General features: G+C 40.2%; 1 protein-coding gene across 1 annotated transcript in view; it reads left to right on the top strand.

Moving 5' to 3' along the window:
- ETNK1 (ethanolamine kinase 1) overlaps positions 1-14,191 on the top strand; it is a 37,651-nt gene extending 23,460 nt beyond the window's left edge. Inside the window, exons 5-8 of the mRNA XM_035126685.3 lie at positions 2,163-2,246; positions 4,204-4,364; positions 6,244-6,317; positions 7,913-14,191. Coding sequence (XP_034982576.1) covers positions 2,163-2,246; positions 4,204-4,364; positions 6,244-6,317; positions 7,913-7,985 — 392 coding nt within the window. The 3' untranslated portion in view covers positions 7,986-14,191. The remainder of the gene's footprint in view (positions 1-2,162; positions 2,247-4,203; positions 4,365-6,243; positions 6,318-7,912) is intronic.
- The last annotated feature ends 215 nt before the right edge of the window (positions 14,192-14,406 follow it).

The raw sequence follows: 14,406 nt of genomic DNA, 5'->3' as shown, positions 1-14,406 counted from the left end.
TGGGAAGAATAGCTGCCCTTCAAGAAATAAATGCTTACTGATTCTGCCATGCAGCTGTGTTTTGTGCTGAAAACAGTTTAAGAACATTAGGCTTAAAAATAGAAATTATGAAACAGAGAGGAAAAGAATAGAGTTAACTGGAATAGGTAGAAGAAAAAAAGGAAAATTCATGGAACTGTTTAAAGTGGGGGAGGGAAGTTGAGGTTTGATAGGTGATAATTGTTTTAATTTTTTTTTGAACTGTTTATTTGTTAAAAATTAAAACTAAAGATAAACTTACTTTTAAAACAGCATGGCACAAACCGGGGGGGGGGGGGGAGAGAGAATTACGCTTGCCAACACCCAAGTTTCATTGAAGCCCCAAAATCGAAGGGAGCCGTGCATCTTGAACATTTGTATTTCTTGCAAAACTTAAAATTTAAGGCTGAGTTCCACTGTGATGTCAGTCTAGAACAGGAGGACCAGTGAAATGCAGAACTTTTCTCTTTAAAGTTTTGTGTCTTGTCAAATATGAGTTTGCCAAATTTTCTTCATCTGCTACAGATTAGGTATGCCATTGTTGCTGCCAAGTGGCGGCGTGCACCGTGCTACTTAAAGGCACTGACTGGAGGTTTATCGCATCACTTGTTCGCATGCACCTCCCTCCTAGGAGAGCACGGAGCCTGGTAACAGCCTCATCTGTATCTTAGCTTCATTTTCTTACTTTGTAATACTGTTAATTATTCCTGAAAATTAGCATTTTGACTAAAAGCAAGGGTTGTCTGGTGGTGATGATGACACTGCAGACCTATATTCTAATGTATATAAGCTTGAATCCAAACAATGTTTATATTTAAATAACTGTCTTACATTTTGTATATGCAGGCCTTTCACCTGCCATCTTTATTGGATTTTTTAAAAATGTGGACATACGCATTAAAGAAATGTGTTTGGGCTTCTTTCAAAAGTTAGCTCCACTGTATGGCCAAACGAGAATTAAACCAGGATTGATTTTTACTAATATATCTTTATGAAACAAGTTGAGTACTTTAGGAAATGGCATTCATTTAGAGGCTACAACAACCAGTTTCATGATTTGCCAGTAGGGTCTAAATGATTTGTCTGCCAGTTTGCTGTTAATGCATTGGTGTGGGAGCCTCCGTAGAAACTCCATTGGTTTAAAGTATAGTCTAAAAACTTACTTGTAAACTCTTAAGGGAATATATATGCTACAATCCTGTATTGGTTTTTATCACTTAACTGTCATCATGTCACCCAAAGAATCCTGTTAAAAACTGTAGTTACGGAAAGACAGATTCCTGGCCCCCTTACAGAAAAATAATTCCCTTCCAGAACTATGTTTACTTGATTTAGATCTATTTCATTTCTGTAGTGCAGATAATGCTTACTAGCAAAATGTTCATGCAATGGGAACACCTAATGCACCAGATTTAACACCAAAATGTTGTTTCCCATCACAACCCAATATTGTCCCCTAATCAGTCATACTGCTAGTCTCTCCCACTCAAAAGTCTTCAAGGTTTGAGATGTCTATCCATTCTTCCCAAATTGTTTTGAAACTCTCTAATGGTGCTACTAGGATTCTTCAAAATTTTAGTTAAAAATGTGAGGAAAGCTTAATTGAAAGATTACTGAATTCCACTCTCAGTATTGCAGTAATGGATTACGCAACTTTTTTGTTCTGATATTGCAGAATAATTTGCCAGGGAGAATATGTGCCGAAATGTAAATAAAATAAAAACTCTTTAAAGCATTCAGTCTTGTGTGAAGGAAGAAATGGCTATATAAAAGAGCATAGCACACATTCCCTTGTGCAAAATTACTAGCATTGCATTAAAAAACAAACAAACAAATAAACAAAACACCCTGTAAGTATGCTAGCTAATCAGAGAAGTATATGTTCATTACTGATGCCCCTGGTGGCACAAAAGCAAATGTGATTATTAGAGTTCTTAAGCTCTCTAGTGAGACTACGGTCAGTATATATCTTTAATAAAGTTGTTAAAACAAACAAAAACACAGCCCTAACCTTGAATGTCTTAAAATGCATGCATCTGAGCACAACAGGCTGACACACTGGCAAGTGGTTAAAGACACAGTGAAGCTTTGGGATACTGCCCTGTGCTTACTCTTACAAAATTTGTTTTTTGTGTCTCGTGTAGGTGACGTTAAGTTCATTGACTATGAGTACTGTGGATACAATTACCTGGCTTATGACATTGGGAACCACTTCAATGAATTTGCAGGTAGTTTAGTTGGTTTGCTTACAATACGTCTCATTTAAAACTCTGTTGTTGAGATCTGGATTAGTTAATATTGAGATGAGCCAATTCTTCTTCTAGCAGGGAAAGAAAGGTGGTGAAACCTGGAAAAAAAATCTCTGGAAACCCCTCCCAGGGAAAAGCAAAAACGGCCACGTCCTAATGCATCCCCTTTTCCAACACAGGCCCCCACCTTACATTCCTCACTACTACACCCCACCCAGCTGCTCAGGCCCCCAACAGCCCTTAGAAACATGTAGTGAGGCGCTGCCACCTTTCTCTCCCCACAACTTCAACCTTACCACAGCCAGTTTCGTTCCCCTTCCTCATAGTTTGCTGCCCCTCACTATCCAGGTCTTGTTTAAACTCTTTCCTGCACACGCATAAACACACACACGTTATCTGCCCCATCTCCACCTCTACGATGCTGCAGCTGGAAGGGGACGGTGACCCTGAGCAGCTGCAGCCTGCCCCGGCAACACAAGGAGGCTCCTGCTGCCATGTACCTGGTGGGCGAACTGTACCAGCACCGCTGCCTCAACCCTCTTGGGTGAGATGGCTGCGGCAGCACCTCCCGAGTGCCCAGTTGCAGTCCCTCTCTCACTGCCACTGCTGCTATGACTGAGCCGACTGTGGGACACACCTGGCACGGGGTCCCTTTTTCAACATGCTAGGGGCAACTAGGCCGCTGCTTCGTGTACCTGCGTCCCCCGCCAAGGAAAGTGACCTATTGTCACTGGCACTGGGGCTCAGCTTCCCCTGGGAGAACCCCCCCCCAAAAAAGCAGGAAACGGGTTGCCATACATTCGGGGCATTCCGGAGATCACTTAACATTCAAATTCCCACACCCACTCCATTTTAGGTGTCCAGAATTTAATGTCCGGAATTAATGTCCAGAATTTTTCAGACGTATGGCAAGCCTAAATATGTCTCTGTTCAGGTGTTCACTCTCCTTTCCCATTGTGAGCAGTGATCCTTACTACTCCCCTTCCCTCCCATCTGGTTTCTCAGTCCATGCAGGACAATGCCTGTTAGTGGGACTGGAGGAAGGATCCCACTGTGGGGTTTGAACATAGATACTGAATCTTATACAAACCTGAGGAGACGATGTTTCGAGATCCCCATGATTCTCAATGATCCCACCATGAAGAAGAAATGGCTGAGCAGGTCATATGTCATTGGCTATGGTTTTTTTTTAGTCTCCTATACCCTTTATCATTTTTATTTATTAGGTATAATCCACTTTTACTCCAAGGAACTCAAGGTGGCATAGTTTCTCTCACCTTCACAACAATCCTGAGAGAAGTAGGTTAGGCTGTGAGATCGCGATTGGCCCAAAGGTCACCCAACAAGCTTCATGGCTTAGCAGGGATCTGAGCGCTGGTCTCATCGGTCCTAAAACAGAGAACAAGTGAAAGTTAACAGCCATAGATAAAGCATACACTTTGTTCTGCCACACAGGAGTAACATCCATTAAGGTGCATGTTTTTGTATAGCAAAAAGTTTGCATGCTTTAGTACTGAAAAATCATAATGTATTTTGCCTCGGTATATGTACAGTTGTACCTTGGAAGTCAAACGGAATCCGTTCTGGAAGTCCATTCAACTTGCAAAACGTTCGGAAACCAAAGTGCAGCTTCTGATTGGCTGCAGGAAGCTCCTGCACCCAATCGGAAGCCGCATTGGATGTTCAGCTTCCAAAAATTGTTTGCAAACCAGAACAGTCACTTCTGGGTTTGTGGCTTTTGGGAGCCAAAACATTCAAGAACTAAGCTGTTCGAAAACCAAGGTACGACTGTACTCTAATTTTCTTCATGTTCCTTGTTTTGACTTCTAACACCAGGACACACACATCTGTTATGCAAGTTAGCTAATGACAATGCAGAAGAAACATTTCTGGAAATAATAGGCTTTTTAAAAAACAAAAAACAATTGTCTCTTAGGTGTGAGTGAGGTGGACTATAGCCTCTATCCAAGCCGAAAACTGCAAGGGCAGTGGCTGAGATCTTACCTGGAAGCCTACAAGGAGTATAAAGGATTTGGGACAGATGTGACTGAGAAAGAGGTTGAGTTGCTTTACGTCCAAGTCAACCAGTTTGCTCTGGTAAGTTTCAGATTTCTTTGGCTTAATCAATTTCAGATAAACTCTTTCAATTTAGGTAAAGTTTTTTAAAAATATATATATACAGTGGTGCCTCGCAAGACTAATTTAATTCGTTCTGCGAGTCAATTCGTTTTGCGAAAAATTCATCTTGTGAATCGCGGTTTCCCATAGGAATGCATTGAAATTTCTTTTTTTTTGCCCATAGGAACGCATTAATTAAATTTCAGTGCATTCCTATGGGAAAAAGCGATTCGCAAGACGAATTTTTCACAAAACGAATTTGTCTTGCGAGTCACCATCAGCTTGCAAGACGCATTCATCTTGCGAAAAATTCGTCTTGCAGGGCATTCGACTACCACTGTACAGTGGAACCTCGGTTTTCAAATGTAATCCGTTCCGGAAGACCATTTGACTTCCGAAATGTTTGAAAACCAAGGATCAAAGGGCTGTTGGCAAGGTCTATGGTGAAAATTGAGGAAAGCGCCTTGGAAGCCGTTCGAAAACGGAAGCATTTACTTACGGGTTTTTGGCGTTCGGCTTCCGAAACATTTGGCAGCCGAGACATTAGAAAACCGAGGTTCTACTGTACCATATTTATGGAAATCTGATGCACCATCAAATATAATGGGCACTTTAATTTTTGCGATGTAATCTGGCCAAAAATGTGCATTACATTCAAGTAAATACGATACTACATACATGTAGTATGAATGTTACATAATGCTTTTACAGATCTTTTGGGTTGGCAGCTGTTTTGCACACAAATGAATGGCTTAAGAGTTGTCTTTAGATTGCTGAAACGTGAAGTAACATATTCTTAGGCCATCTCACTGCTACATGAGACAAGATCCAGGAAAATACAGGGATTTTCCACAGGGCTCTGCAAAAGGAAAATACTCTACAGCGAGACCTAATTGGCTGGAATATGTATTTGTGTCCAGAGATCATTGTTGTAAACGTCACGGTTGTTGGGGAGTATTCTTCCCTGCGCAAGAGCACTTAATGGGCTGAATGCAGCTAAGAGAACACACTTGGCTTTGTTTGATTCATGTTCAGGCTGCTTGGCATAAAGCTCTGCGTGTGGAGGTAGGCTCCTCCAGCTGATTGATAAAAGGGTAGTGACCGAAGGCAGGAAGTACTCAAGAAAGTTGAGGAAGAGTTGCCTTGAAGCCCTCAGCTGCAGTCTTGTTTCCTTCATCTGAGGTGGTTCTCTTCAGCCTTGGCCTTTGAGTGCTCTCATCTGTTGCTTGCATCCCATTTTTACCTGACGTCCTTCCCTGCGTTTCTCTTCTGAAGGTCTCTAGCGACAGCCTCTTTTCTCCTGTGTCTTCTGCAGTAGGGACGCATTAGCAGGAGGGTAAATTATAGTTGTGGTTTAATGTTTAACATACACCCACAAACCACTTGTGTCACACAGTAACTGGGTAAGTTGGAAGTGGATTTTTTCCCTAAGGTGGCATTCCATTGGTAGTTGTAAGTCATGGTTTTGATTTTGTTGTTTGCAACCTTGGAATTGTTCGCTGCAAGGCTACTTGGTTAAAAATTAATACATTGGCATTGCTTGCTGCCTTGTGTTCCTTGAAATACGAGGTGGGATTAAAATCTAATGTTATATTTTGGGGAGTTTAAAAATCATAAGACTCCTTTCAGTTCCTTTGAGGAGGAAGGGAAATGGTAAAATCATTGGTAAATCTATCAAACTCAAATACCCTGAAATCCAATAAGACAAGGCTATGTTAAGTGGGCAAGAGTTCTTTCCTATCAAGTCAATTAACAGCAAGTACGTTCTAACAGTGCTAATGAGATAGTAGCGTAACTTTCTTCTTATGGACATAAGGTGTTTGTTAACCATTGTGGGGTTTTTTGTGTGTGTCTGTAGGCCTCTCACTTCTTCTGGGGATTGTGGGCCCTGATTCAAGCCAAATACTCCACCATCGACTTTGATTTTCTTGGGTAGGTAACTAAGTCTACAAGTGTTTCTGTTGCCTATGAACCTCTGACTAGTGCTGCTTCTGTAAAGAGGGCTATCAGGTTTGAGATGCAGAATTTTGAAGTGCTGTTTCTGAAATATAACTAGTTTTGTGTTCTTGTGCTGTAAACTGTTTAAGACGAATAGCTACCCACTCTTTAACTGCTTAATTGTTTAAAGTAAAATTTCCTACTACCAAAGGTGGTAGTCATTGATATATCAAAGGTGGTTGATATATAAGGTAAAGGTAAAGGGATCCCTGACCATTAGGTCCAGTCGTGACTGACTCTGGGGTTGCGGCGCTCATCTTGCTCTATAGGCCGAGGGAGCCAGCGTTTGTCCACAGACAGCTCCGGGTCATGTGGCCAGCATGACAAAGCTGCTTCTGGCGAACCAGAGCAGCGCACGGAAACGCCGTTTACCTTCCCACCGGAGCGGTCTCTATCTACTTGCACTTTGATGTGCTTTCGAACTGCTAGGTTGGCAAGATCTGGGACCGAGCAACGGGAGCTTACCCTATCATGGGGGTTCGAACCACTGACCTTTTGATCGGCAAGCCCTAGGCTCTGTGGTTTAACCCACAGCGCCACCTGCGTCCCAGGTTGATATATAGGTGACTATAATTGGATTTGCTCACTTTTGTTCTATATCTTTTGTGTGCTACTCTTCTTCAAATTGGAATTTAGAAAATTTGGTTCTGCATCTTACAGTACAGTATTCTGTAAGAATGACCAATATTAACTATTTTAGTTATAAAAAAACAATGCTCAGTGTGCTGGAAGCATTTTTAAAAATACTTTCTTGCATTCCTGTCAGTCGCTGAACAGCCCAAACACCCTTTTTAAAAATGTACTGAATTTAGCCCCACAAATTGACACCCCCCCACCAGTTAATCAGCTAAACTAAGATTACTCTCAGTAGATTAATTTTTTGAGAGTTGTTTTAGCATACTAGGAATCTTGAGCTATGATTAAGGAAGTCCTTGCTTTGAATCTTGCCTTTACCATGAACTCGGCAGGTGACCTAACACGTGACACTTAGCCTTGCATCTGCAGCATAGGGCTAACAGTACTAATTTAGGTTTATGGGGTGGTTAGGATTACAACAAGGCAATGTTATATGAACTGTTTTCTTAAGCACACCTGCTATTAGGTATATCACGTTGAATTTATCGGGACTTTTGAGTAACCATGCTTAAGATTGCATTGTGCAAACTCTGTGTAAATGCCAATTAAATAAGCATTTATCAAAACCTGCAGCTCCAATATTTTGCCATTACAGAGGAGGGGCCGTGGTGCTATCTGGGTTGAATTTATTAGCCTAAGTAGTTGTTTTGTGCTTGAAATGTCTCAAAAAGGAAACCTGAATCCACAACCCCTGAATGCATTATGGCATGAAATACCTTTTACCTGTTTACCTGCATATGACAACTAAGTTTCTCAAATATGCAAGGCATTCTATAACCACTAGATGGCAGGAAAAACTAAGGTTAACTGCAAAAAGCTTGTAAGTAGAGTCATGTTAATTGTGCCACAAAGGCAGTAAGATATGATTTAACATTTTTTATTTCCTCTAATAGGTATGCAATTGTTCGCTTCAATCAGTACTTCAAAATGAAAAATGAAGTCATGACATTAAAACTTCCTGAGTAACAACTGAGAGCTTCAGTTATCTACATCTGGATCAGATTCCTTAAAGTTTTTTTATCCGAGTACAGATAATGGAAAAAGCTAAACATTTGTTAGTTTTGTATTGTTCCTATGGTGGTTTTTTGCTTTTCATTGCCTCTAAACAACAATCTCTTGATGTTAAACCTAAAATGAGGATCTTACTGCTGTTGTAGAAGGAATAGAAGCATTAGATTTATAAAACATAGGGAGAGCAAATTTAATCTTTTCTCTTGTAATTTTTAACGTGAAATGTGAATTATTTATTATGAATTTAACATTCCATTGCTGCTTTTCACCAGTTTTCTTCAAGGGACGGGGTGTAGGCTCTAATACTGTGAAGGACTTCGCACATCTTATGTTACATTAACTTACGAGCAACTTCAGTGCTCTTGCAGACTGTGTACAAAACCTGTACATGAACAGAAGCAGTTTGCATTAAAGTGCAATTCATTGGTGCTGACTTGGGTTGCTAGGAGAGGATGGGAGGTAATTCCCATGCTGATATTTCTCCAAGCTCTACCTCAGTACTGTGAAAAAAGACTGGACATCCTTCTTATGTAACATACAGATGATTTTCTTTTTTACAGAGGTCTGCTCGCTCATGAAGAAAAACATGCCACCACATAGTTACTGTAGATGCTTTCATACTGTTGAAGGCAGCTTCTACCTTCAAATGGAAGCTTTAAATGACCACTGTTCCAGAGTGTCATTGTCATTTCCCTCCCTTTAAAAATGATTTATCCCCCCCCCCAAAAAAAAACCTCTTTGAATGCTTTGGCATGTAGTATAGGGAATATACATGTTCATAAGAGATGCAAAAAGGCGCTAACAGGACAAGCTGCCGAGCAGTCCTGTAGTATTTGGGAGCAAAATTCTGCCATGTTTCGTTTATAATCTGTTCCTACCTTGCTTCCTTTTTGGTCATTAGATCTGTTTTTTGGTAGGTTGCCTTCTTTTCTTTGCTAGATGGTGGCAAGCTCGTGGCCAGCACAAAGCCGCAGAGTTACAAGATCATTCTTGAAATAGATGGCATTTGAAGAGTGAGGATTTGATCACGATCACATTTCTTTTCTTTCAAAAGCTATCCCACCCAAGAATGGTTTGAATTTCATAAATGTGAAATGAAAAACAAATGTTTACTTAGCTAATGCGCTGTGTGTGTGTGTGTGTGTGTGTGTGTGTGTGTGTGTGTGTGTGTTTGAAGGTAGGGTAAAAGGCTTTAAACTTTGAAAGTCACTGCATTGAGTTGAATTGCCATACAATCAACTCTGTTAGTCTGAAACACTTCACTTTGGCCACTTAAGTGCCCATTTGTACAAAGTCTGTGTTCATACGCAGTATATGTAAACCCAAATAAACCTTAAGTAGAAATATTACGGGGAGCCTGTTGCACAGACTCAGCAAGGATATTTATTCAGAATTATTTTATAGTACTCTGTAAATTAAACATTGGCTAAAATAAGCCTGGCTTGTTTAATGATACATACAGCAATTAACAAGGATGAAACGTTCACCCCAAAGATCACTGAATGGTTTTTCTGTTTCTTTCTGTAAATAATCTCATGGTTTTACACATTTTGAGGTGTCTAATAATCTCGTTCCTAAAGCCACAATCTTCAAATGCCCTGCTGGGGGGTAATTCCATTGGACAGTGGAATTAATCACTAGGCAGTAGGCTGCATTCAAATCTAGTCACTATTAAAACTTTTAATACAAATGGATTATGGTATCTATACTTTCTAATAAGTTTTTTTTAAGCACTTATTGATATACTTTCTTAAATTGGGCAGCTTCTCTTGATGTTCAATGTTGACCTAACTAGTTAGAGGAAAGTGTAATTTATCAGGTCAAGGATGTTGCTGGAGCTCTAGAAAAAATCAGCACAGAGTAAATCTCTCTTGCAAAAACTGAATTTCTTTACCAAGGTCTGGTCCTCCTTGCTTTTTAGTAGTCATTAATGGCATCTTATTCTAAAATCATTAGTCTTGGGTACTGGATGAATAGATGGAATTAAGTTACCGGTATTATTTTTGAAAACCTTGCCGTTTTTCAACGGAAGTGTACAAGGCTTTTAAAGCAAAAATTGCCATACATTGTTGAATGCAGGAACTAGTTCTTCCCACTCACAGATTTTAAGGAATACTTGTTATTGGCTACTTTTGAAATGGCTAGACAGATCACAGAGTGTTCTCTCAGAGGGCTTGTTGCATCTGCTGGAAGACAGTTGAGCTCTTCGTTTTCCTGGATAGGAAAGAATGACCCAGGCTGCCTCCATTCTTGACAAATACTGAGTTCCGTAGAAGAGATAAGTGGCTGGCTGTATTTCCAACTTGTGTTACTATATTTGCCAGACCTCACCATGTGACTGAGGCAGGAGCAAAGAATTATGGGAGGCAGGCTGAATCTCAGTTTTTTCCTCCTGCCTTGAGGGAGCAATTCACCCCCCCCCCCCAGGTCTCCCTGTTTCTTCAGTTTGCATTAAACTTATTTTTAGACCTTGGTGTCCACTCTTGCAATGTGCAATCCCACAGGTGCGCATCATCCAACTGTGTGGATTTCTTCTTTGATACTCAATATTTTGGCTGACGAATTTTTTCTATGTCCCTCTGTAGTTGCTGCTGTACAAGGCAGACAGAAAGCAGTATTGTGAATCATCCTATAACCAGCATTTCCAGTAGTAGCAAATTAAAGTATCATCAGGTGGCAATATATATTTCCCAGATGTTAAAGGCAAGCACATCCCTAGTGAATAAAAATGCTTCTCTGGTGATTGCTTCCCCCCAAAATCTTTGTACATCTCCAAGGTAGCTGCTGATCACAAGGATGTCAAATCATAAGGAGGAGGCGCTAACTACATTCCCATTATTTTCATTTTTGCTGTCAGGCGATATGAAGCTAGTCTGTGCCATTGCATTTGGCATGTTCCAAGTTGAACAGGGAAATGGAACACCCACTAATTTAACTCCATAAAAGCATCGATAAAATAACAAGTAGGGAGAGCCTATTCTTTGTGAAACGCTACTTTAAGAAGAAGAAAAAAGGTCTACTTGGTATGGCATCTTCTGCATCATGGATTTAGACTATTTAAATAATTCTGACACAGGCCTTGTACAAATGTAATGTTGCCATGGAGAGAAAATTGGTTCTTATTTGCTAAACTAGCTGTTTTGCCTCTTTAACATGACACTGTCTTGTCCTGTTCTAATCTCAATTAGAAGGGTGGCGGTCAATTAGAACTGCCCCCTCCCCCCCCACCCCAAACTTGTTCACATTTATCAAGTATTTGAACTTTTATTTTTCCAGAGCTCTAGAAACAACCTCATGTAATTCTGGCTGTGACTTGCCAAAATCTATTCTGTTGCCTTCACCGTTAAGCTATTGATTCTGAATGCCGTCACCGACGACACTAATAAAATACTGAAAACGTGAAGAGGGTTCTTAGAAGTGGCATTCAGCCCTGTGTAACTAACATCAACTGACAGACCGTAGTGGCCTAGTAGCTTTTGTAAAGCAGAATTGCGTGATTTTTTTCTTCTTCTACTTCACAGTTTGGCAATCAGACCAGGTTAATCATTATGCCTGATTGCTCCAAACATCAAAGCATCTTAGGTAATGATAGTGATTTATTATTATTTTTTTGCATTGTTTTGAACTCTGGCCTGGGGTTCTCTTGGTGAATTTTGCAGATGGCTTCGCGAACTGATTCACAGTAACCGGATCTGACTGTGTATATACAATAGTGTAAATAACCATTTGTAAATTAGTGTGAATTGTATGGTACCCGCATTTATGAACTCATGTATTTCATTGTACTCTCCTTTTGTAGAACTTTTGATGTATGTAAAGAGAAATCTGAAAAGTGCTGACCTTATTGTTAAATTGACCACATTCAAAGGGGAAAATGACATTTGGGAACAAAATAATAGTACCGGGAGGTAACCACATTAGCTTTCATAATGCATCTTTCTCATTGTGCCCGTGGTGTCTGCTTTCGTGTTCACACATTAACTTTGGAGGAAGTAATCATTCTGAAAATGAGTTGGTACAATAGTTGGCTTTAACTCACAATGCCTACTGTTCCACTGGGAAGCAGATGGGCCAGTTGGAGGGGGAGATGCTTATGTGAGGTGAATTGTGAAGCTCCATTCCAAGGCCAACTTAATTCCTAAAAACGTTATGGTTTCTCAGCACATGGGTTGTTGGCTTTGAAGAAAAAGCTTGTGCAAGTTGGTTTCAGGACAGAGGCCCTGTCATGTAAATGGCAGAAACACCAGGCGGGTCTAATGCAATAGAAAAATGAAACCCTATATATTATTGTGTTCTGACAGGGCGATAACTATGTTGCAGGTACTAGAAGCAAATGAGATGAAAATTTTCATTAATTTGCTTAGAAGAACTCCAGTTTGCATCTAGGCCTGCTTAGTTGTTCATAACATTTTTTTACAAACTGGCACACATTGATGTTCTGGGGTTCAAAAAAGAAAAAAGAAAAAAAGCCTCATACATATGGAAGGAGAAATGGTGGCATCCTTGAAGATTGTTGACATTGCATCTGTTCTGGACTAGCTTTTTTTGCTGCGGCAAAATCTGTAAATAATTGATCCCATTTCTTTGGTAAAACCTTCATCCCTGAGAACTTGTATCCTATTCAGCTGAGCCTATCTCAAATATTTATTTGACAATATTTGATTCCACCCCACACACCCCAGGCTTGGCCTGAGCAGTTTTATCTGCTAGTCCCAAGTCCTCTACATAGTTCACAACTGTCCGTAATAGAATGGCAAGCAGTTTTATTCCTGTTGTAGTTTCAGGCACCTCACAGTTTGGTGCTTTGAACTTGGCACTGTGAATTAAGGGCATAATTGCTGCGTTCATATTCAGCCTGGATTTTTTTTTTATAATCGCAGTCCTAGAATAACGAAGAGACTCAAAAGTGATACAGCCAGATGGTGCATCACCAAGCCGTTATCTTTTTAGCATGTAGACCTCTGGAATGAGGAAAGTGCATGTGATAACATCTTGCCAGTGTCCATGACAGGAAATCTTGATAGGGCATTTTGTTTTTCCAAAGTGGTTCTACAAGCTTAATATATGCTAGCTTGGTGACAGTTTACCAAAATATCTGTTACCAACATTGATTAAGCAAATAGCATTATTCACTGATAATCACATTGTACTATCTTCTGATTTCAGTGACTTGTTCCCCTGCTCGCCCCCCAAAAAAAACCCATTACTGAGCACTCTCCCAGAAACACCTTGGTGCCAGCTGTTGTAAAATTGCTTCACAATATCCAGCTTTAGATAGGGAGTTAAGATGTGGGAACCTGCCGTTTTGACAGCCCTTTGGAAGCCAGTCAATAGCAATCGAGAATCTCCTCTAGATGGTCCTGAGCAAGTTCTTTCAGACTGCTCTCCATCTGAACAGCGGCAGTTCCAATTCACAGGTTGGATTCGAAGGGATGTGATAAAGCACTTAAGACGAGTTAAAAAGCACGGCAAGCTGAATGCCTATAGCAAAGGTGATTTCTTAAGGGCAAAAGAGGAAATAGTGGAACAACACAATTAAATGCATCATGGCCGCTGGGGAAATGATCAGGAGTAGACAACAGTCACAAAGTGCCCATAACTCAGCAATGTAGCTGGCTAGACCACAATTTCCATGCAATGTAGGTGTAAAAATTTCCTGTTTTCTGGAATGCCCTTTTTTATGCAGCTGCCCATCTTCAACGGGCCGTGATAGTTTGGTACTTAACTGTCTCAGCACTGAAAATATTCTGGTACCTCAGGTAATTAAAAAGAGCATTGAAGGGGTATTCTCTTGAGGCCCACTGTCCTTATCTCTGACAACAGCACAGCTGGAGCACTTCCTGTAACTTTCTTTGTCCCATTACACTTCTAAACCTATGTCTGTGAGTCCAATCTTGTCCTGTGAATATAATGGGTTTGCCTGTCTAAGGAAAGGAGAAAAGTAACCTCATCTGTATGTTATGAATGGAATTAAATTGTGCATTCTGTTCATTGGCTTGTACTGGAGTGAAATGTATTTCTTTTTAAGCTAAGCATTGTTGGAGCTATGTAACAAGGCCTTTTACTATTGATTTCAATGAAGGAATGTATCTTGCAAAGAGATTTATATTATGTAAATAATTCAAAATTGGTTGTAACAATAAAGTTGGTTTCTAACTGCAGTGATGAGTTTTGTTCTGGCGGCTGTTTTACCCCTGCTTGTTGCAACTCATGGCAAGCCTTAGTCAAGACAAACACCACTTACTATCAATTAAACCATGCGGCTTACAAAAAGGAGAAAACTGCAGTAAAATTACCAGTAAAAAAACACACACCCAGATAAACACATTTTTTCCAAATTCCAACAATAATTAAAATTGAAAATAAGCTAACACCA

The sequence above is a fragment of the Zootoca vivipara genome, chromosome 9, assembly GCF_965207765.1.
Source record: "Zootoca vivipara chromosome 9, rZooViv2.hap1.1, whole genome shotgun sequence".
Taxonomy (NCBI): Eukaryota; Metazoa; Chordata; class Lepidosauria; order Squamata; family Lacertidae; genus Zootoca; species Zootoca vivipara.
Note: the sequence above shows the minus strand (reverse complement) of the source record. Positions and strands in the feature narration are given on the sequence as shown.